Source organism: Neoarius graeffei, chromosome 13 (assembly GCF_027579695.1).
Source record: "Neoarius graeffei isolate fNeoGra1 chromosome 13, fNeoGra1.pri, whole genome shotgun sequence".
NCBI classification, from domain to species: domain Eukaryota; kingdom Metazoa; phylum Chordata; class Actinopteri; order Siluriformes; family Ariidae; genus Neoarius; species Neoarius graeffei.
In genome coordinates this window covers 35,677,104-35,701,699 of record NC_083581.1, presented here as the reverse complement: position 1 = coordinate 35,701,699, position 24,596 = coordinate 35,677,104, and the positions used below count along the sequence as shown (strand labels likewise).

The window sequence follows — 24,596 nt, the reverse complement described above, 5'->3', positions numbered from 1 at the left end:
TAACACTCCGTCGTAAAGGTCTTTACACACCGGGGCTCTTTCTTCCCGGGCGATTAATTCGCACATCGACATATTTTTGCGCACTGTTGTTTGTGTCATGAGGACTTTCACACAGAACACCAATATTACGCAGCGAAAAAGCGACATATATTTTTCCCTCACCAAGTTCGATTTTTCAGACCGTGAATAAAGAAATATAACTAACCACGCTGTATACTGAGAGCTCAGTCTAAGCATGAGCTGGGGAGTGTGTGTGTGTGTGTGTGTGAGAGAGAGAGAGAGAGAGAGAGAGAGAGAGAGACAGAGAGAGAGAGGTAAATATTACATATTCATTACTTTCTGACAGGCAAACTAACCAGCACCTCATTTATATACCATCAGCTTGGTGGTTATTTTTTTTGAACACACACAAAGTGTTTTGAGAGAGAGAGAGAGAGAGAGAGAGAGAGAGAGAGAGAGAGCCTTCACGACATCGGCGTCGCCAGGGGTATTTTACTGGGGCACGTGCCCCAGTATAGATCTGTAGTGCCCCAGTAAAAAAAATCCAGTGACGAAACGCTCTGAATTTTAAACTTGGGAATAGCTGCAATTTAATTAATTCATAACGTGGGGTAGGCTAACCGATGCGCGAAGAAGACCATCTACAATGCTTTTACATTGGTAGTTTTGGCTGGCCTCGCGCACACTAAGCAATGTGAAAAAAGTGTGCGCGTGACATGAGTAACATCTTGGTTGCTATGGGGACCGCAGACTCCAGCAGCCCTCAGATGCAATGAAATTCAGAGCAGGGGAAACCATCTCTCCGTGTTTTTCAACTGTTTACAGGTTAGTAGACAGTAATTCCACTGTCATTTTTGTAACGCTGTAGAATTAATATGTGTTGGGACATTGTTTTCGTGTTGTCTTGATTTTTTGTTTGAAACGAAGGGATATTGAAAAGTTTGCATTCATTCCGTCGTCTGCAACGTGGCAAGCCGCGAGCCCTCAGTTTGCGTGTTGCCAGATCGCGTTGATAGTTTTGTGATGGACTGTGTGAAGATAGCCACCTAACGTAATGACACACAACTGTTGTTTTGGAGGCTACGTCCAGTTGAGTATTGTAATTGAATTATTGAACCGAATTTCAATTGCACATGCACGCGCTCTGCGCACACACACACACGCGCGCGCGCACAGACACACACGCGTCTTTTACAATATTACCAACAGTATAAGTATTACATTGCTATTATCACAAATGTTGCAAATATTCATACTGTTATTATTAAATGATTGACCTGGATTCAGTGTCCTCGTAATCATTTTGAGTTTTACAGCTCTAGTGACTAGTTTTAAGCAGGCCGTTTCTAAATATAAATATCAATATATAAATATATATTACATAAAATATAATATATATTACATAAAATGTAATATATATTATATAAAAAATATAAATATAAATATAAATATAGTGCAAAATTTTTAGCTCGCGCGCTTCGCGCGCTCGCATACATTTCCTGTGCCCCTTTTGTGCCCCAGTATGGTCTTGGGTCTAGTGACGCCCCTGCTTCACGATTAGGTTAGTTTCTTACATAGCTTACCTTATTTCTACTATTAGATTGCTAACCATCGAGGTACTGGTTTTTGCTTTTTCTATTCTCCTGATGCAACTTACCGTATTTCTATTGGTATTCTATTCAGCACTGTTATTTAGGCATTTATTTCTTGCGCAGTTCTTATTACGTACTCACCCCCAGCTTGCTGTATTTTCACTAATACTAAATTGCTATCGAGCGACTTCTAGCACAATAATTTCCCTCGGGATTAATAAAGTTTTACCATAACTTGGCTGAAAAACAGCTCAAATTAAAATAAAAATATTCTGCATTTCTTTCTCTCTAGCTCCTTAGCCACCCATCAGAGTGCTACTTCACCATGGAACCCTCACAGCTCACTGAGATTATCACCTGTCTTCAAGAGGATCAACAACAGTGAAAGCAGTGTCTGGAGACCCTGATGCAAATACAGGCACAGACCCAGAGCTTCATGCAGCAAGTGCCTAAAGATCCCAAGAAAGCTGTCTTGCAGTGGTCAGAGCATCATCGTCAGAGGTTTCGCTCTTTGACCCTAAGTGATGTCGGCCATCCATTTGCATTTGCACAACAGCTCCAAGACAACTGTCAGAAATGGTTGCTGGCTGAGGATCAAGATGCCAGAAGGATTGTAGAGCGGGTTGTAATGGAGCAGTTAGTTGAGCGACTTCCAGAAGTAACAGCCAAGTGGGTCCAGCACCAACAACCAGCAACACTAAATCAGGCCATCCAATTGGCAGAGAACCACATGGCATCTCGCTCTCCCCTCTTCAGCATCTACCCAAGTGAAGCAATGATTAAGGCACGCTGGGTGAAGGTGTGCATTGGCTTTCCATGGAGGGTGAGGGTGAAGGCTTTAGTCACTTTGAACGACATTTGTTAAACATTTAATTTGTCGGCCAAGAGCTACTGGCACTAGGTTAGGTTTTTGTTAAGTAGATGCATGTGTAAAATGGGGTGAGACAGTGACATGAACTAGTTTGAAGTTATGAATAGGTAAAATATTTGAGCCAAATGTGCTCTATAATATAGTCTCACACTGTAAGATATAATTCCTTCACAAGAGTTAATACAGAGTTTGGAAAAATCCGTTTTGAGATCAAGACAGTAGCTATCCACCAGCTTCTTAGAAGTCCACCCTAGCACCTGTCGCATGAAATCAGCTGGAGAGATAATTTAATTCACTTGGATCATTATGATTCGTTTACAACTTTACTGATCCTGTTTATTTTTTCTGGAATTTCATCAGTCGACAGCACTGTTAGAAACACACTTGTGCAACACCACCATAGGCAAGCATGTGGTGGTAAAAAAAAAAATTTGCATCGGATTCAGCGTGAACACTTTCTGTGCAACAATTTCACACACAATTTTGTCGCACTTTTGTATCACAGTTTTGTGTTGTATCTGGTGTAAAGGCTATTATGGCAAATTGCTTTTAACTCTCTTAAGGTCAATACATTAAGCATAGTAACGCGAATGGATGTATGCTTCCTGTTTGGAAATTAGAATTACTTTAGTCAAATACAGCATTCCACCTGTTTGCACTTTCTTATGTGGAAATGTTACAGCTTGATAAGCAAATATCTGCAAATGTAGCCTGTTTTTTTGCAAAATATGTCTAAATGGAAACCAATGTAGATATTAATTCCTATATAAATTGGACAAGTTTTGCTAAACGATGTAGAATTCCATATAATGACTGTATAATATATTATCTATATAAACCTACAACATTAAGCCAGATGTTCTCCATCTTATGTTGAAAATATTTATTAACCTTTTGCTGTCTCACAGTGGCCAGAGCAACATCACCAGAAGTTCCGTTCCTTACTCCTCAGTGACGTCGGCAACCTATTTGCATTTGCACAACAGCTCCAAGACAACTGTGAGAAGTGGTTGCTGGCTGAGGATCGTGACCCTGGAAGGATTGTAGAGCGGGTGGTAATGGAGCAGTTTATTGCCCAACTTCCAGAAGTGATAGCCAAGTGGGTCCAGCACCAACAACCAGCAACATTAAATGAGGCTATCCAATTGGCAGTGAATCAATCATTCATTGTTGTTTGTGTTAATTTCTAGTTTTGTAGTTTGCCAATAAATGTAAACAGGCAGTTGACATTGTAACCACGTGAAAATCCAAGTTAAAGGTCGATTTTTTTTTATTGAGATTTTAAATTTACATCTAAAAATATAAAATGTCTACTGACATTGTAATATGTGGTAGATAGTTACAACAACTGCAAAAAAATATTTTCTGAATGGAATAGAAAAAAACTGAATATTTCAAGCATGCAATTTTTTTTCATACCCTAGGAATTTAATTCTGGCCTAATTCTATTTATTGCAATTGGATTATAAATACTCTATAAGCATTCCATTCTTTTTTTAAATTACGTTTATTTGTTTTAACAACATAAAACAAACAACATACGACAGAACAAGACTCGGCTCACAGACTCAAATACTGACAGTTGGCTCATTAATTATATGATGGCATAAAATGAAGAAATAAATGAGTATGAAATTGAAAATGAAATACAATAAAATAAATATTAAAATAAAATAAAGGGCCTATTAATTTTTTTACATAAATCCTCTTATTAATATGGTTTCAATATTCAATCCCATAAAAGACATGAAAGGTTCCCATGTTCTGAGAAAAATGTTATCCTTATCATGCAACTTACATGTCAGATAATCCAGTGATATATATTCTATTACAACTTTATGCCACTGTGTTCTAGAACGGGGTTTATCTGTTATCCAGTTTAACAAGATACCATTCTGTTTTGAATTAGAAAAAAAAATTTAAATCACAGCACTTTTATTTTTTAAAGTACTTCATCTATTTCAACAATGGCTATGTTAAGAGTTTCTCTTGGCTGTATTTTTTAACAATGACAGTAAATACCACTGGATTTTCCTCAAATTGCTGATCGTGCTAAAAAAAATTCCATCTCAGGTAACGAGGTGTGTCATCAGACGACAAGATCAAACGAGACGGGGGACTTCCTGTTGATTAATTAACCAATAATAACTGTTGTAACTGAAACTCACCCTTGTAAAGTTGTTTTTTATTGGTAAATTTGAAAAGGTGTCGATAATTATGGTCTGTCGATAATTGTACTATCTCTCTCTCTCTCTCTCTCTCTCTCTGTATATATATATATTAAAATCGGTCCGTTTGTCTGAAGATGGTCGGCGCATTTGTAGCCGCGCGGCGGTTTATACATTCACAGCCCATCGATTATACAGACAGGACTGTGACTGCGGATAAAATGAGAAAGTCTGCTGATATAGTGCTGTGCAGTTCCTGCCGAGCTGGGAGGGGCATAACCCGCACGATGGTGTAAGCTCAGCCGACTCGGTCAGATTCTGAGAAACACGCGTCTTGGTTTTCAGAAATACTTTCCCTGAAGTGCGGTTAGATCTGTACTAAATTAATCCAGTGTAGTGGGGACTGAGACGCTCATAAATGAAGCATCCTGATGTCATTTTAGCATAGCGACTTTTAGAAAGGAATAATTAATTAGCGTAAACTACAAAAAACAAGCAAAAAACAAACAAAAAAACTAACTATAATTTCTTAACTGTACATTTATGAGGCGTTTTATGGGCCTTTAGTCGCTTGGGACTCGAAACAGTGACCTCCCTTTGTCTAATGGTAAATCCGCCTCTCCAGTGCACTAAATCGCGACCCAGAGGAAGAAGTGGCTCTCAGTGACTGGAGTTTCTCCCAGACAGTGCGGAGGGACAAAATACCTCAGATCAGGGAGTATCATGTATAATAGACATTGAATCTCTTTTTTTTTCATAATCCGAAAAATATCCCGAAAAAAGTTCTCTCTCCGAAGCGGAAACAGAAAGTGTTACAGTCAACAGATGATGTTTATAAAGTGAACGCGTTTGAGGAGACACAGAAATGCTGCTTGTAAGCTCACCTCAGGTCATGGTACAAAGAAGCAGGAAAACATCTTTCTCTCTGGGTTCAACCCCAAAACAACACCATCATAATGACCCATAAAATAAACAAACACAGCTGTGGACAGCCATCCGGATGAAGCCTCGTTTAAAACTCTATGGCGTTTCTTTTTATGGAGTGAAGGTGAATATTAAAGGTCTTCAAGCAGCAGCGACCAAAAACATAAATTCATAAAAAAACGGCCCAGTAGAAATCCGTTCGTTTCTTATGGCGATGTCGGACTGTCTTTGTCGCCGCCAAGGCCGGATTAACTATATGGGCCTGCGGCACAGAACAGATACTCTTTGAATTGATACACATATGTACATTGTACATCTGAATATGCCGTACTGGATGTTATTTGAATTTATATTTCGAATTGAGACATTTGAATATGTTGCCTAGATCGATGCTATTTTAATTGATACACATTTTGAATTGACACATTTGAATATGCTGTATTGTATATGGATGGATGCTGTTTAAATTGCTGATGCTGTTTGAATTGATACACATTTTGAATTGAGACATTTTAATATGGATAGAATAGCGTATGGATGCTTTGAAGGTTTTTATTGAGACATACAAATATATGCTGCTCATTTTTGAATAAGACATTTCAATATGCCTACATGCATATCGTTGGTTGTTTTCAGTGAATTTGATGGGCTGATGTAGCCTACTTAATACATTTTCAATGAGGAAGAATGACCTTGTTTATGTGTACTATTGTTTATGTATATGCTACTATTTTTGACAGCAAAGGGCAAGGTTTGTGAGTGTGTGCAGGAGGTTACTGAACGCGTGCGCGCAGGGTGGTGGTGGTGGTGGGGGGGCACTTGAGGTATAGTGCCCAGGGGCTCCGCATTGGCTTAACCCTCATCCTACCATGCTATTTTACACCTAAATCTTACCAAGTGGGGTCCGTTTGGACCCCAATACTTTTCTTTAAAATTAAAGATTATAAAGACAAAATCACCAGATAAGTTTTGTTCAGAGCATCTTGTATTAATAACAGCAATACACTAAAGGGCCCAAGGCATAAAGAACACACTTAACCTTCATCCTACCAGCCAATTTTACATACACAAACTACCAGGCGGGGTCCGTATGGACCCCAGGAGGGAATACCTTGAAATCAATGCAGTAAGAACCAATTCAATGCAGCAAACAGACATAACTTTATTGAAGAACAAAATCCACTATGGCTGAATATCAATGATGTATTATAAATGCAATAACATTGCAATAATATTGCAATAACTAGCATACATGTAGCAAATTATAGAGCCACAAAAAAAATTGGCATTATGTACATGATTTTTGCAGCTCATGCAGCTGTAAAACATTCTGGATTACAACTTAGGTCTTTTCTTACAGAATTTAAAACAAAAAAGTAATTGTAAAATAATTCAGGGCTTTTGTTTTGCAGCCTGTGCTTATTGCAGCAGTGGGGTCCACACGGACCCCAAGAAGGAATGCCTTGGTAGTTTCATTATGGAACATAAAAGAAATAAAAGAAGTTAACTTTCAGTGTGCTATTCAATTATAAAATGAAAGACAGATAAACTTTACTCTGGGGTCCGGTTGGACCCCAGTAACAAATTAATTATACCTTCACAATGCAAAAAGCTGATCTTCCGGTGCTTTAGTGTTTTAATTAAGACATAAATTCCGACAAATTCATAAAACGGTGAGGCAGTATGTCACATATTTTTAAAATGGCAAACAAACATATAGGTGCGGGGTCCAGATGGACCCCACTTGGTAGGATGAAGGTTAATACGGCACTGGTCGCCGCGGATCCGCGCGCGGTAAGCCGTGCAACCCTGACGTCATCACGCATGCTCAGTGAGTTGCCGTACACTCCAGATAATGATAATAAGACTGGATTGCAGCTTTGAATTCATGTTTTGTGTACACTGTAAACCCGGACTTTGTATTTAATTAAATGTTTTAATTACAATGTACGTAAAAATTTAAGTTTGATTGCATTACTAAAAAATATTAAGTATATTCTACTAATTTGTACACATAGTCAAAAGTGTTAATAAGTTTAAGCTGAATGGCCTTAAAATTCTAAGTTTTAGTCATGACCACACCTCTTTTTTAATCTGCGTAGAGTTGTGAAGCCGCCATTTTAACTTTCACAGATCAGCAGCAGTTACGTGAGGTTTGGTAAAATTGAGTGAGCTTCAGCCAACGTTTCTTCTCTGAACTTAGTATTTTGGATCCTGACTGTCGGTGGGAATGTTTGTTTTAACTTTAAGAGCAGTGGAAATCGCGTGTTTTACAGTTACAGGTGGTATTTTACCAATTTCACGTCATTTTCATCTGTTGGCTAAGTTGCTTTTGTCACTGTGGAGAGCTCTCTGGATTTGGACACTTTTTTTTGAAAACTTTTCGGATAATGTAAGTATACAGCGTCCCGCTGGCAGTACGGGGAATGTTAAGGGGCTACATATTAATGTTAGCACATATCTGGTGAAAGAAAAAACATGTTTCATGTTTCAATGTTTATTGTGCACTTCTTGTTAATAAAATACAAATGCAATGGAAAAACTTTATACACTGTCATTTGTTTTATTGCTTTAACAGGTAAATTAATTCTTGTTAAGTTAAAATGTAAAGTATAATCACTAAAGATGAATTCTAGGAAAGTTTAAATATTAAGTTCAATCAAATAAACATATTTCAGTTTAATGTACTATAAATTTCAAGGCAACCAGTTTCCCAACACTGTTTGAGTAAATACGACTTATCAGGCTTTTAAGTACAAAAAACTTAAAATGGTTAGTTCATGCTGCATGGTAAAACAATTTACATTTACAAGACATCTGAAGTTTAATGTACTATAAATTTCAAGGCAACCAGTTTCCAAACACTGTTTGAGTAAATACAACTTATCAGGCTTTTAAGTACAAAAAACTTAAAATGGTTAGTTCATGCTGCATGGTAAAACAATTTACATTTACAAGACATCTGAAGTTTAATGTACTATAAATTTCAAGGCAACCAGTTTCCAAACACTGTTTGAGTAAACTCAACTTATCAGGGTTTACAGTGTATATGAAAGCTGAACGGAATAAATAAAATGTTGTTTCTTTCGAATTATGTGTTTTGGTTGAGTTTATTGTCAGAGGTATAGCAACAAAATCAGGCTACTTACTTTCCCTTGGGCCATAATGCAAAGGCAAATCTCTCTCTCTCTCTCTCTCTCTCTCTCTCTCTCTCTCTCTCTCTCTCTCAATACACCGATCATCGTAAGAAAGAACACTCAGGCTGATATCAAGTCAGCGGACTTTAGTTGTTATCAAACAGTTCTCGGCTCTCCCTGGGCCAGGGGCGTCACTAGACCCAAGACCATACTGGGGCACAAAAGGGGCACAGGAAATGTATGCGAGCGCGCGAAGCGCGCGAGCTAAAAATTTTGCACTATATTTATATTTATATTTATATTTTTTATATAATATATATTACATTTTATGTAATATATATTATATTTTATGTAATATATATTTATATATTGATATTTATATTTAGAAACGGCCTGCTTAAAACTAGTCACTAGAGCTGTAAAACTCAAAATGATTACGAGGACACTGAATCCAGGTCAATCATTTAATAATAACAGTATGAATATTTGCAACATTTGTGATAATAGCAATGTAATACTTATACTGTTGGTAATATTGTAAAAGACGCGTGTGTGTCTGTGCGCGCGCGCGTGTGTGTGTGTGCGCAGAGCGCGTGCATGTGCAATTGAAATTCGGTTCAATAATTCAATTACAATACTCAACTGGACGTAGCCTCCAAAACAACAGTTGTGTGTCATTACGTTAGGTGGCTATCTTCACACAGTCCATCACAAAACTATCAACGCGATCTGGCAACACGCAAACTGAGGGCTCGCGGCTTGCCACGTTGCAGACGACGGAATGAATGCAAACTTTTCAATATCCCTTCGTTTCAAACAAAAAATCAAGACAACACGAAAACAATGTCCCAACACATATTAATTCTACAGCGTTACAAAAATGACAGTGGAATTACTGTCTACTAACCTGTAAACAGTTGAAAAACACGGAGAGATGGTTTCCCCTGCTCTGAATTTCATTGCATCTGAGGGCTGCTGGAGTCTGCGGTCCCCATAGCAACCAAGATGTTACTCATGTCACGCGCACACTTTTTTCACATTGCTTAGTGTGCGCGAGGCCAGCCAAAACTACCAATGTAAAAGCATTGTAGATGGTCTTCTTCGCGCATCGGTTAGCCTACCCCACGTTATGAATTAATTAAATTGCAGCTATTCCCAAGTTTAAAATTCAGAGCGTTTCGTCACTGGATTTTTTTTACTGGGGCACTACAGATCTATACTGGGGCACGTGCCCCAGTAAAATACCCCTGGCGACGCCGATGCCCTGGGCTTGTTTATTTTGAGTGCTATGACTGATCTCAAAGACACGGCGTATTTGTGCCACGGCTCGGAGCCGCACACCCTGGGCAAGAAGCCAAATGATCACAGGTCTGACACGGAGAGACAAACAACCATTCACACTCATATTGTGAAACCCACGCAGACACGGGGAGAAGATGCAAACTCCCTCCAGAAAAGCTCCAGTCAGGCACTGGGCTCGAACTCAAAACCTTCTTGCTGTGAGGCGACAGTGCTATAACCACTATACCACCGTGCCGCCTTTCACTGATGCCAGGTGTATGAAAATTACAGAGAAAAACAAATACAGAGAAAAACAAATTCCTCATCAAGAAATAATTATTTTCAACAAAAACAGATGTACCACAATTATTTGCACCCCTGTAAATCACAGTGAACACAATGTAACTGAAGCATGTTTCCCATTGAAATTGTACATTGTAGAGTTTTGATGTTAGGTCTTTCACGGCTGTGTGGGGAAGAAAGCACACACTGAGCTTCGGGTTCAGAAACAGAAATTAGACTTTTAATGAGATATTTAATAAAAACATAAAGAAAACCTTTACATTACATTTACATAAAGCATATCATATATTCCTACAGCAAAATTACTCATGTTTACAGGCAGGACACATATTAATATCAACTGTGTAAAGATCAGATGTAAATGATCAGACCTTCTTCTAACTCTGCTGACTCTCTGACATTGCATCCTCATCACACCTCTCTCCTAGAGCCAAGATATTGTGATGAATAGGATGAAAAAGTATTAACAGTTTAATTCAAAATGTAATTAAACATGAAATTTATTTTATACGTATGTACATGCAAAATAATTGTATTCCACATAATTAAACTAATAAATAATTGTATTGATTAATTACATTTTAATTAAACTATTAATATGTTTTAGTACCAAGAAATCAATTTATTATTTAATTGATTGAATGATAGGTAATTCAAAAACTAATTAATTACTTGGTAATTAGCTGGTAATTACTTATTATTAATAAATTAATACATTGGTGATTATTTTATTAAGCACGTTAATATTGTTTAATTATTATTTAATCACAAATTAATTCATTATTTTATTAATTGACGAATTGATTAATGTTCTGTTGTATTACCACCACCACCACCAACAACAACAACAACAACAACAACAACAACAACAACAACAACAACATTAATCATCATCATCATCATCATCATCATCATCAGCGACACACCTCCATATGCAAAGATGTTAGTGAGCATATTGTAAATCGCAGACACACAGGTGAGCGCTGCAGTGCATAGACCTGGGTAAAGGAGAAATGAACATCATGAATTATTAAATAGCCAAACTGTTTATTCATTTTGCTGCTACTCCTCTGGCAATAAACTCAACCAAAACAAAACAAACCAACAAACAAACCCTCTAAATAAACGGCGTTTTATTTGCTGATCCGTTTAGCTTGCAAAAAAAAACAAAAAACAATTTCAAAACCGCAATCTAAAAATTTTCATTATTTGATCATATGCCACCATTTACCCAGATGTCTAATTTACTCGTTTAAAGAGAAGATTCACAGAAGATTAATTTATAAATGCGACTTACTGACAGGGGCGCAGACAGGATTTTTGAACTGGGGGGGACTGAGCTGTCAGCAAACGATTCCATTTTGTGTAAATGCATATATATATATATATATATATATATATATATATATATATATATATATATATATATAAATGTGTGTGTGAGTGTACTGAAGCTTCAATATACATTTGAATTGTGAGTTTTCTAACTGAATGAACATTGGTAGACAAAGGCCTACCTGGTCAACATTGCTCGCGGTTTTTGAAAAAACGCTGTAATTGTTTTTTGTTTTTTCATTGTTGACCCCACCAGGGATTGCCTGCAGGCCAGGAAGACAATGTTAACATCTTGAATCTCATAATTTCAGTTAACAGTTGCTGCTTACTAAAATAACATTATGCATAAAAATAACAACATTAAAAGATATTCACCTACAGCCTAGAATGCTGTTATTTTACATTTAGCCTACTTCAGGTAAGTCCAAATTCCTTCTTATTATTATCAGACTAGCTACTCAACATTACAAAACAAGTATTTATCACATCTGGGAAAGGCAACAGGCAACAGGCATAGGATATTTACATCTTTTGGTTCTTGAAACAAACGCTATGATTTTTTCCCCTCTTCTCTGGCTTAATGTGGCAGAAAGATCACCAGCTCGGTCATTAGACAATTGTTTATGATCACTATGGTTACCGCGACAGGCAAAGTCCCCAGCTCCTCTTAGGACCCCGGGGTCGAGATGGTGCGTTACATTTACATTGGAAGTCGGAACTTGGGGCTCCGAGCAACATAACCTCAGAACTGAGCGCTTCCCAGTTTAAAAACTGGGACATCATGGAACATGGAATTCGAAAAAAATGGACAGTTAATTAAATGAAATGAAAACCCCAACGTTTATGCTGGGAGATGCTGGATTTCAATGCTTTTCCGACTTCAAACTTCCAACTTACGAGTACAACTGAACGCACTATTAGTCGCAGCAGAAACACCGCTGCTATCAAATGGATGAGCTGTGCAGTGTTATTAACCGAGAATTACGTGGAAAATGAACACCTTGCTTTCCCAACTCTGCAAGGATCTGCTCCAGCCTACACCGATTCAAGAAGGGGAAAATGTGGATTGATCACTGACAAGGCTGCTGCTGCTGCCATTTCAACTTTGTGCTGCAGTGTAATGCCGCTTTTCCACTACCAACGCGGCTGAGTTGGGCTGAGCCGTGCCGTGCTGAGTTGGGCTGAGTCGAGCTGAGTGGGGCTGTTGGAGTTGCATTTCGACTACAACCGCGCTGAACCGTGCTGGCTGGAAGTGGGTGGACACATTGGGTGGAGTTAGCGAAAGTGGGTGGACGTCACATGATGTCGTTAGGCGGCGCAAACAGTGACATCAGTGACCTTTTAAGCGGTAGTCTCATGACCCAGATAGTAAACAATAAACATGGAGGACATGGAGTCGTTAGTGTTGCTGGTCTTGGAGCTGTGGCTTGTTGTCACCGACAACGCCAAGAGATACTGGCAAGAGCGTATAGATGAGGCGAGGCGCATAAGGCTTCAGAAATTCTCGTAATTCGTAATTATTATTCTTCCGGGTTTACGGTGTTTACAGATCCCAGCGTGCTCGCGGGGCGTGTGTGGGCATGTGAGGACACTCCTCCTCACCAATCAGTGCACAGGGGAGTGTCTCCTCATGCCCCTAGCCCCACTCGGCTCGGTTTGGTTCGCTTCAGCCCTACTCCAAAACCGTGCGAGTTTTGGGTGCTGAGTAGGGCTGAAGCGAGCTGAGTCGTGCTGCTCTGAGGTAGTCGAAACGCGAGCCGTGTCGGGCTGAAGTGAGCTGAAAAAGGGTAGTGGAAAAGGGCCATAAGTTAGTCTAACTAACGGAACATTAATCCTCACTTTTTCTACCTATGTGTGGCGCCTTACGTAGGGACGGTGGGTGGGGGAGACAGATGGGGGTCACTATAAATCTGGGGGGAGATGTCCCCCCCGTCCCCCGTGCTATCTGCGCCCTTGCTTACTGTCACAGCTGGGATGAATTGGAGCCATGATCCGATTCTCTTGAAGCATTGTTTGTTTTCTCGCACCGTTTCTTATTTGTTTTAGAGCTCGGCTTTGATCTCCGCAGTGCGCTGTCTGCGGTCACTGTCTGCAGTGGATCATGCAGTTTTCACGTTTCTCCCGTCTTCTTTTGCAGACTTATACAGCTTACCTCTTCCTTGTTAAACGCCATCGCTGGAATTTTTGCAATGTGTCGTCTTGTCATTTGGATTTTCAGATTCAGTTCCCTTTTATTTATTTATTTATTTATTTATTTATTTATTTATATATATAAAATTTATTTATTAAACAATCTATCTATCTATCTATCTATCTATCTATCTATCTATCTATCTATCTATCTATCTATAATGTTTAATAAATAAACATTTATTGTCGCCATGGCTTAAATCCCCGACATTTGAAATTTCCCTTAAGCCCCAAGCGCCCTCTACAGGATTTATGGGAAAATGCTTGACAAAAAGGTAACTTTTTAAAAATTAATTAATTTATTGTTTTAATTGATGCATATCACAACACAACATATAACACCACCACAAGGACGACACAGCAACGGCACAATAATACATCATTACAATTTACAGACCAGTCAAAAGTTTGGAAACGCCTCTAATTCAGTGGTTTTTCATTATTTTAAAATTTTCTGAATTGTAGATTAATACTAAAGTCATCGACATTATGAAGAAATATATATGGAATTATTTGGTAAACAAAAAGTGTTAATCAAACCAGAATATGTTTTATATTTTAGATTCTTCAAAGTAGGCACCTTTTGCTTAGATGACAGCTTTGCACATCTTGGCATTTTCTCAGTCAGCTTTACGAGGTAGTCACCTGGAATGGCTTTCAGTTTACAGCTGTGTCTTGTCAAGAGTTAATTTCTTGAATTTCTTGACCTCTTAATGTGTTTGAGACCATCAGTTGTGTTGTGAAGAGGTAGAGTTGGTATACAGTGAATGGCCCTATTTGAGTACTGTTCTAATCCATATTATGCCAAGAACTACTCAACTAAGTAAAGAAAAACGACAGTCCATCATTACTTTAAGAAATGACGGCCAGTCAGTCCGAAAAAGTTTGGGATGAGTTGGACCGCAGAATGAAGGCAAAGCAGCCAACGAGTGCTCAGCACCTCTGGGAACTCCTTCAAGACTGTTGGAAAACCATTTCAAGTGATTACCTCATGAAGCTGATTGAGAGAATGTCAAGAGCGTGCAAAGCTGTAATCAAAGCAAAAGGTGCCTACTTTGAAGAATCTAAAATCTAAAACACATTTTGGTTTGATTAACATTTTAAAGTTTACTAAATTTTTAAAGTTTCTCTCTTCCCCCCCCCCCCCCCCCCCCCTCCATCTGTCCCTCTGAGTTACATGTTGATCCTGGGATTGAGATGCTGGCCTCTTCTGCCCCTCGGACCTGCTTGATCCATCCTGGTGCCCTGTGTCTGGTCGGAGTTTTATCGCCCCACTCCTGTGAAGGACGGCCCCATGAGGACAGTTGAGGGTTATACCTGTTAAAACTGTTAATATTATAGTCAGGCTGTCTGTTGTTGCCCAAATGAGGATGGGTTCCCTTTTGAGTCTGGTTCCTCTCGAGGTTTCTTCCTCATGTCGTCTGAGGGAGTTTTTCCTTGCCACCGTCGCCACAGGCTTGCTCATTGGGGATAGATTAGGGATAAAATTAGCTCATGTTTTAAGTTGTTCAAATTCTGTAAAGCTGCTTTGCGACAATGTTTATTGTTAAAAGCGCTGTACAAATAAACTTGATTTGATTTGATTTGATTTGATTTGATTAAATGATTCCTTACGTGTTGCTGCATAGTCTGGATGACTTCAGTATTCATTTACAATGTAGGAAAAATAAAATAAAATAAAATCTCTGGGTTCCCGCACAAGATATCTTGGATCTGGGGTTGGTGGAGGATTTCCATCAGCATCATCCAGAGAAGTCCACGCCTCGGCCTAGGGGCTGTCCCAGGTGCCGTGTGTCCAGCCTTCCCGGCAGTCTGTGCAGCAGTGGTACCAGAGGTCGTCTGTGGGGATGACACTCTGTCCAGCACAGCGGCAGTTCTGATGGCTCACTCAGGAGTGTTCCCGGCAGCATAGATGGTGGTCATCCTCGGCCTTCTTGGACTCCTTGGGAGGGACTGTCATGCTCCTGGGCTCACCCAACACTCAGGACTCTACGTCCCACAATCCCCCTCACACACCAGTCACTATCATGTGCACTCCATCAGCCATCCCGGAGCCACTTCCTAGGAGTGGCTCCCCTGAGTTCTAATCACCATCACCTGTACCTTTTTTTTGTTTTGTTTCCATTTGTATTTATATCCCTTTGTTTTTGTTCATCGCACAGTATTGCCTCTACATTTCGTGAGCCTACTGAGCATTATTATTCTGATTGTATGTATTCCTGTGTATGACCCTTTTTGCGGGCGGCACGGTGGTGTAGTGGTTAGCACTGTCGCCTCACAGCAAGAAGGTCCGGGTTCGAGCCCCGTGGCCGGCGAGGGCCTTTCTGTGTGGAGTTTGCATGTTCTCCCCGTGTCCGCGTGGGTTTCCTCCAGGTGCTCCGGTTTCCCCCACAGTCCAAAGACATGCAGGTTAGGTTAACTGGTGACTCTAACTTGACCGTACTGTAGGTGTGAGTGTGAATGGTTGTCTATGTGTCAGCCCTGTGATGACGTGGCGACTTGTCCAGGGCGTACCCCGCCTTTCGCCCGTAGTCAGCTGGGATAGGCTCCAGCTTGCCTGTGACCCTGTAGAAGGATAAAGCGGCTAGAGATAATGAGAGGAGATGAGACCCTTTTTGCCTTCCGTTTTTTCCCCCGTTTTGCCTAGCCTGTGTGTGTTTGCGCATCTGTTTCGACCTCGCTCTGACCATCACTACAGTCTAAAAAAGAAATGATCACCTTCGTTCTGCCTATCACCGAGACCATATGTCAACAAAGTCATGTCCATGGCCTCCGGAGGCAGAACAACATGCGTTATAAATAGCAGAGATTGCTCCCGGTTCAGTCTCTCACCTTGATCGCCTCGTACGAGACCATAAGTAAGAGACCCGTAAGGTAAGAAATCCTGATTTCTTTGCTTCACATTCCATTAATTCATTACCTGTGTGGCACGGGTGCCTTGTGTCCCCAAGGATTGTTGTGGTTTGTGTATTTCTGAGCTACGTGCTTAGCTTAATTTGCCGGTAGGCTGTAAGCTTGTTTTTCAGGTATCCTTTTTTTTTTTACGTTATATGTGCTAGATTTCTGGGTAATCTGAGTTTGTTACCACTGTGTGCCTATACCGCTGTTCGCAGCCGTGGGCTTAGTGCGAGCCCACTAAGTGCGTTCGCGCGCTGGTGTGGGCTGCTGTAATACCTATGTTCTGTGTTTTTTACTGCTGTTGTCGCATCCAGAAATCGTGTGAGCCTGTCAGACTGCTGTTACAGGCCACCTAGCGCTATATTTGTTTGAATTGTCCTATATCGCCACGGTAAGTGGATTTGTTATTTGAGTTTCATACTGTGTTTTGGTGTGCACCTGCTATTGTGTTTGTGCCTTTTTTGTTGTTGTTGTTCACTGGTGTAGCCTGCAAGGTGCGTTTGCATGCTGTGCAGGCCTCGGCAGTGTTCCCGTGCCACACCCTATACCCGTCTGCAGCTGGTGGGGCTAGTGTGCACCCGCCAAATGCATTCGTGCACTGGTGTGGGCCTTCATAATACTGTGTGCTGTGTTTTTTTCCTGTTTCCATCAGGTGCATCCAGGTGCAGGCCACAACAGTGCTCCTTGGCGACGCCCTTCTCTGCCACGCCCTATACCCCAGTTCGCAGCTGGTGGGGCTAGTGTGTGCCCGCTGAGTACATTTGTGCGCTGGTGCGGGCCAACATTGTGATCCTGTGGCATACCCTATACCTCTGTTCGCAGCTGGTGGGGCTAGTGTGCGCCCGCTAAGTGCATTCGTGTGCTGGTGCGGGCCATCATAACACTGTGGGCTGTGCTTTTCCTATTTTCATCAGGTGTATTCAGGTGCAGGCTGCGACAGTGCTCCTCTCCGATGCCCTCCTCTGCCATGCCCTATACCCCTGTTCGCAGCTGGTGGGGCTTGTGTGCGGCCGGTAAGTGCATTCGTGCGCTGGTGCAGGCCACCATCATGATCCTGTGGCATACCCTATACCGCTGTTCGCAGCCGGTGGGGATAGTGTGCGCCTGGTAAGTGTGTTCGCACGCTGGTGCGGGCCACCATAATACCTTGGTGGACTACTTGAGGAGGACTCCAGGCTTCAGACCACCTAGGCCTCTGTGTGGGTACGATGGCTTCCCACTACTGCAGTATTTGCAGGGCCTCAATGAGTTCCAGAGATGGGCACAGGGAGTGCATAATGTGCTGGAGGACATGGACAACCCCTGCAGCGCGGCCTGCAACCTCTCCAGGGGGGAAAGACAGTGCCGGGCCAGCCAGGTGGGCAGCCATGTGTGCGAGAGCCAGAGAGAAAGGCGATGCTCCCCCGACCAGCCGTCCCTCTCCAGTAAGCGCAAACACAAGCATTCACGTGACTGGCAGCGGGAGTCCCCCCACAGGCCTGCCCAGGGAGAGGCGCCCAGACCTGCTAAGTGCCCTGCCTCAGCTACGGTGACGGAGAGTGGTAATGCGGAGTTGCTCCAGATCCTCTCGGTTCTCCAGGCTCTGTCACAGAGGCTGGACAGACTGGAAGGTCATCAGGGCTCGTCATCTACTCCCCTGCCCCCAGGCCAGGGGGATACCCTCTCATCCAGGCCTGAGAGCTATGGTGAGGAGGATGGGTGGGGCGATGTGGATGTGCTATCCCTCTATGCTCCCCACACAGTGATGGACAACACAACAGATAGGGACGGCCTCGGGGGAGACCTGCATTCTGGCTCTGCAGAGCAGGCTGATGGCTCCACAGAGACGGAAGAGGCCCCTGTCAGCTCCCTGGTATCACAGGTGCTGAGCACTGCCAAGGTCCTGGGCCTTTAGGCGTCTGCACCTGCCCCGGCACCTTTGGGAGGAGTTTGGAAGGGTGTCTCTTACGCTACCCCACCACCTCCTATACCTGTGATGGATGATTATGCAGCAATGCTCAAGTCAACATGAGGTAAGTCGTCACAATGCCCCCGGTTTCATGAAGGCTACCACCAGCTGGCAACAGCTGGTTACCCAGTTGAGACTGGACTGGGGGACATGCCACCAGTTGAGCCATCAATGGCCGCATTGACGTCCCTGGGCCTTGCCTGCGTATCCCCCAATCCACGTTCCCCTCGTAAGGAGTGTGCCAAGACGGACCACCTGGCCACTCGCTCTTTTAATGCATCGGCACAAGCGGCCCAAACGGGTAACGCTTGAGCCATCACCCTGGCAGCTCTACGGAAGACACTGAACCCAGACGATCAGGACGCCAGGGCCCTGGTGGATGCAGCTCTTTCTTCCCACTCCCAGCTGACACAAAACGTGGGGGATGCTATGGCCTCTGCGGTGCTGTGCCGCAGACAGGTTTGGCTGGCACCAACCTCCCTGCTGGAAGCCATCAAGCAGGAGCTGCTGAGCCTCCCTGTGACGCCTGGGCATGTCTTTCACCCAGGATCCCAGGAGGTGCTTGATTGCGCTGAGCGCACTGTGGCATCTAGGGAAGCTGTCCAGTGTGTGTGCTGTAAGTCAGCTTCAACTGCCAGCCGGGCGCCTATGGGTAGGTATAGGCTGCAGCAACCCACCCGGCCTCCTCCGGCGGGCAACGACCCGGTGGCCCCACAGGACTGGCGATTTCGTGCACCCGACCAAAGTACAGCCCCAAATCCCTGACCCAGGGGAAGAAGAGGACTGCAGCGGGGCACAGGCAGGGGTGCAGGCTGTGGCGGCGGTCCTGCATAGGAGTCTTGGGTCGCCCATCGATTGTCCTTCCCAGCTGTCACAGACCTCCTGGGAGGGGATTGCACCAGACCCTTGGGTCGTGGCTATGGTGGCTCGTGGCTACCGATTGCAATTTTGATGGCAACCCCCTATGTTTTCAGGGGTCAGGGCAACATCTGTAAAAGACCCAGCTTTGATGTCCGTACTCATTAAGGAGGTTCAAAAGTTACTTCTATCAAGGGCCATCTCAGAAGTACCGCCCAGCGCACAGCTCACTGGGTTCTACTCCAAGTATTTTATTGTTCCCAAAAAAGACAGCAGTCATCAGCCTGTTCTCGACCTCAGGCCCTTGAACCGATATCTCAAGGTGTTGCCTTTCAAGATGGTCCATACAAGAGTGGTGATGTAGTCCACCTGGCAGGGGGAGTGGTTCACATCTCTGGACCTAAAGGACGTGTATTTCCACGTCCCAATCTGCCCAGAACACAGGCCCTGCCTGCGCTTTGCCTTCCAGTGCAGGGTGTTCCAGTTCCAGGTCCTTCCTTTTGGCCTTTCCCTGGCCCCAAGGGTTTTTACTCGCATGGTGTCGGCCACGCTGTCCCCCCCCCCAGGCTCAAGGTCTGAAAATCCTACCCTATCTGGACGATTGGCTCATCTGCGCCCCCTCCTGATAGCAGGTAGTGCGCGACACACACACAGTTCTGGCCCACATCCAATTCTTGGGCTTCATTGTCAACCACAAGAAGAGCAACCTGCAACCCCGCCAACAGGTGGAATTCCTTGGCATCTTCCTCGACTCAGTTGGCATGGCGGCGTCTCTCACTCCACGGAGAGTGGACAGCTTGATCGAAATGCTGAAGTATTTCCACTTGGGCTCTTGACCTGCTGAGGGCATGCCCCCTGCAGTGCTGCCCACCTAGGAAGAAACGTTTGCAAACCCTAAACAAAAATTTACTAAATGTTAGAATTAGGTTTGGTTTGCAAACCCAAGCAAATAAACATTTAGCAAACATTTATCTTAGGTTTGCTTTGCAAACCATTGTACACAAACATTTATTAAACATTTGTATTAGGTTTGGTTTGCAAACCTAAATATGCAAACATTTACCAAACTTTTGTTTTAGGTTTGGTTTGTAACCCTAAAATATACAAGCCTTTAGCAAATGTTTCTACTAGGTTTGGTTTGCAAACCCAAATATACAAACTGTTAGCAAACAGTTGCATTAGGTTTGGTTAGCAAACCCCTAAAATACAATCTACGTCCTCGGAGGGACCAGGACTTCCTGCTCCGAGGTGTCCCACTGGAGGGCCTTCCGCACAGGAGACAGGTCATCTCGACGGAAGTGTCCCTGACAGGCTGGGGAGCTGTCTGGGAAGGCCGGCCGGTGAGGGGCATGTGGCAACCCCCGTGGATGTTGGAGCACATAAACATCCTTGAACTGAAGGCCATACATCTCGCTCTTCGAAGATTCCTGCCGGTGTTGCAATACCAACATGTTCTTGTGAGAACAGACAGCACCTCGGTGGTGTATCCTGTGAATCACCAAGGGGGCATGAGGTCCCGGCGGTGCCTCCAGGTGGCGGAGGAGTTGCTGACATGGGCATGGCCATGACTCTCTTCACTGAGGGCAGTGCACATCCTGAGTGTGGAGAACAGAGTGGCCGACATTCTCTCCAGGATGGGGCCACTCCCGGGAGAATGGAGACTGAACACGGACATCATCATCCAGATCTGGATGCGGTATGGTGTTGCACAAGTGGATCTCTTTGCATCAGCAGAGACAACACACTGCCCAGAATGGTACTCCCTCACGGGGCAGGGGGGCAGTCTGGGCCTGGATGCTCTGTCACATGAATGGCCAACAAGCTTGTTGTATGCTTTTCCTCCACTCCCTCTCAGGTCCTCCGGAGGATCGGAGAGGGCCAACACTCAGTCCTGCTGGTTGCTCCATGGTGGCCGTCGAGGCCTTGGTCCCCGGACCTGCTCCAGCTGCTGCAGGATCAGCCATGGCAGTTACCATGCAGAGCGGATCTTCTGTCACAGGCGGATGGGTGGATCTGGTATCCGAACCCAGGTGCCCTACGTCTATGGGTTTGACCCCCGCAGAGTCCATCGCTGAGCGGCTAGATGAGTCCATTCAAGAGACACTCGATAACGCCAGGGCTCCATCTACTAGAGCTTGCTATGCACTCAGATGGAGGATCTTTTCAGATTGGTGTGCCGGCATGGGTCTTGAGCCAGCAGTTTGCCCTGTGCCACATGTTTTATGCTTCTTGCAGTCCCATTTGGATCAAGGCAAGGCAGTCAGTACAATAAAGGTCTGTGCTTCGGCCATTTCAGCCTTTCACCAGGGCGCAGACAATGGACCCCTGGGTAGGCATCTGTTGATTGGCCAGTTCTTGAAGGGAGCCCACTGGTTGTGTCCAAGTCGCACCTTGCGGGCACTGAGCTAGGGATCTGCCCAAAGTCTTAACATCACTCACTGAAGGTACGTATGAGCCTATTTCAGACGCAGATTTGCAATCTTTGTCCATTAAGACTGCGTTTCTCTTGGCACTCTGTTCAGCAAAGCGGGTTGGAGAGCTGTGTGCTCTCTCCATTAGCGACGACTGCCTAAGGTGGCAGGCAAGAGGCACTGGTGTGTCGCTTTGGCCAAATCCAGCTTTTTTGCCAAAGGTTCTTAATCAGCAGTCCATCAACCAGGTTCTGGAGGTGCCCCAAGTACAGCCTTCCTCTGCCTCGCGGTCAGAGCAGGACAAGTTGCTCACTTTGTGACCAGTCAGGGCCTTGAGGGCTTATCTGGCCTGTACACAGTCCTTGAGGAGAACGCACTCTCAACTTTTTGTCCATTATGGGGTGGCGAAGCGCAGGCTGCCACTTTCCAAACAGAGGCTGTCTCATTGGCTGGTGGAGGTTATTTCCCATGCTTACAGGGCTCAGGGGATACCGGTCCCTTTAGGTACGAGGGCTCACTCTACCAGAAGTGTAGCTATGTCTTGGGCTGCCCTTAGGGGTGTGGAAGCAGGCGATATCTGTGCAGCGGCTTCATGAGCTACGCCATGTACTTTTACCAGATTTTACAGGGTGGACATAACTCAACCAGCTCCGGTTGGCGATGCCGCCCTCATGTCCATGACCGAGTGAGGTTCTAATGATTAATTCTGGGTTCCTCGCAACTCTTTTGGTATGTGTTATGCCTTTTTTAGACCGTAGTGACGGTCAGAGCGAGGTTGAAACAGATCGTAAGTTACGAAGGTAACTATGGATCTGTGAGACCGAGGGATGACCATCACTATCCTTGTCGCTCGGACCATCCTGAGGTGCTCAAGGTAGGAGACTGAACCAGGAGCAATCTCTGCTATTTATAACGCGAGTCGTTCTGCTTCCAGAGGTCATGGACATGACTTTGTTGACATATGGTCTCGGTGATAGGCAGAACGAAGGTGATCATTCCTTTTTTAGACCGTAGTGATGGTCATCCCACGGTCTCACAGATCCATAGTTACCTTCGTAACTTACAATTTCTCTTGCTTCCTGGTTTCTCGATCCTCGCCTGTTTTCCGATTACAATTTACGTAGACCTTGTGTTTAGATTGCCTGTGTTTTTCTGATTCCTGGTTCTTGGACTATTACCTGACCATGATTTTTCTAGCCCTCATTACTGTTTTGGCTCTCTTGGTATTGACCTGGCCTGTCTTTTGTACATTGTCTTTTTCCATTGTGTTCATTAAAACCTTGTTCATTCATAATCCACAAGCGTCTGGTTTGTTACAGCCACGTTACAATAACACAAGTGTTTCCAGGCAAAACAAGCCTTGCCCAGTAGCACTTATGATGAACATGAAGATATCTTGAAAAAAATGTGTACCCTACGGGTACATGTGGCTAATGCTTATAAATAAAATTTGTTTTCTGATCCCATGTCCTGTGTGTGTGTTTTTTATTTTTTAACTCTGAGGCAGTAGCCACAAAAATGAAGCGTAATCCAAAAATGATCAGTTTACAAATCACAGAAGTAAAATATACCAAGTGTTTGTACTTTATATTATTCTATTCTTACCTCTTACAGTTTCTGAAACTGAAACCTCTGAACCAAGGTTGACATACATACACTGTTGCCATGGCCAAAATTCTTATTTCCTGGAAATGGCCCGGCGCTAGAGCTCAGTGGAACACACTTTCCCTCTGTAACAGTGGTCTCAAAGTTTAGGGGAATAAAAGGGTATGAGGCAGAGAATAGGAGGGTACAATTACAAAAGCTAAAGCCCTTCACCATGAACCATAGGCGAGAAAAATAGAAAATTGGGGTTATCTGAGAGATAGTTTCAAGGCTTTTGGGGAGGAATTTCCAATTTATTGTAAACAGCAAAACCATCTATTTCGATTCGAGTTATTGAATAGACTGGGGTCTCAGTCCAGTTTTCCTGAGGCTTGTATATTTTTAAGGGAAACTGGCATAGATACAGGGCTGCCAACTTTTCAAAATTCCTTAGAGTGAGATTTTTTTTTTTGGGGGGGGGGTCGATGGCAAAATTTTTCCGCACACCACACAGTAAGTGGGAATTTTGTATTCAATTTGATATTCACTTGTCCCCCCGCATTCTGGTGTTTTGTTTGTGGGTCGTCCAGCTGGAGATGGACAATGAAAGGGGGGTTGAGATTTTGGATTTAGTAGATGTTCCTGCATTCTGGTGGATTTTTGGAGTGTCCTGCTGGAGATGTGCCATACCTACATTCTTACACACCCTGACTTGCCAGGCCTTCAGCTTGTGGCCAACAAAAGCACCAAGTTTTGGCTTAAAAGCCCCCACACTAGAAAACTACAGATGACTGCCAATGTAGCCCTATAGACCTGTGTTTCAGATTTAAAGGCAAGTTCATGTTTGAAAATATTTCATCAGCTAAGCCTAAACACCTTCTTAATTGAAACTAAATGTTATGTTTTTAATAACTGTTGCAAAAATAAGATTGTCCCTCACTGACTACGCATTATGCATTTAAGGGCTTTCCCCACCACTGGGTTCAGCAGAAGATTGGCATGGGGAAAAATATCAACAGCAAAAGAACAAATAAAATGCTTAAACAGTAAGCAAAATGTGCATGTGCTACAAGGAACATTAAAGTGATTAAGTTTG

General features: G+C 43.3%; 1 protein-coding gene across 2 annotated transcripts in view; it reads left to right on the top strand.

The window, feature by feature from the left end:
• The window catches only part of LOC132896647 (neurotrophin receptor-interacting factor homolog), a 5,599-nt gene extending 1,495 nt beyond the window's left edge, over positions 1-4,104 (top strand). Inside the window, exons 2-3 of one of the 2 annotated variants that reach the window (XM_060937636.1) lie at positions 1,885-2,415; positions 3,372-4,104. In XM_060937636.1, coding sequence (XP_060793619.1) covers positions 1,999-2,415; positions 3,372-3,653 — 699 coding nt within the window. In that variant the 5' untranslated portion in view covers positions 1,885-1,998 and the 3' untranslated portion in view covers positions 3,654-4,104. The remainder of the gene's footprint in view (positions 1-1,884; positions 2,416-3,371) is intronic. The other variant, XM_060937637.1, reaches the window with a different exon arrangement.
• Positions 4,105-24,596: the final 20,492 nt, after the last annotated feature.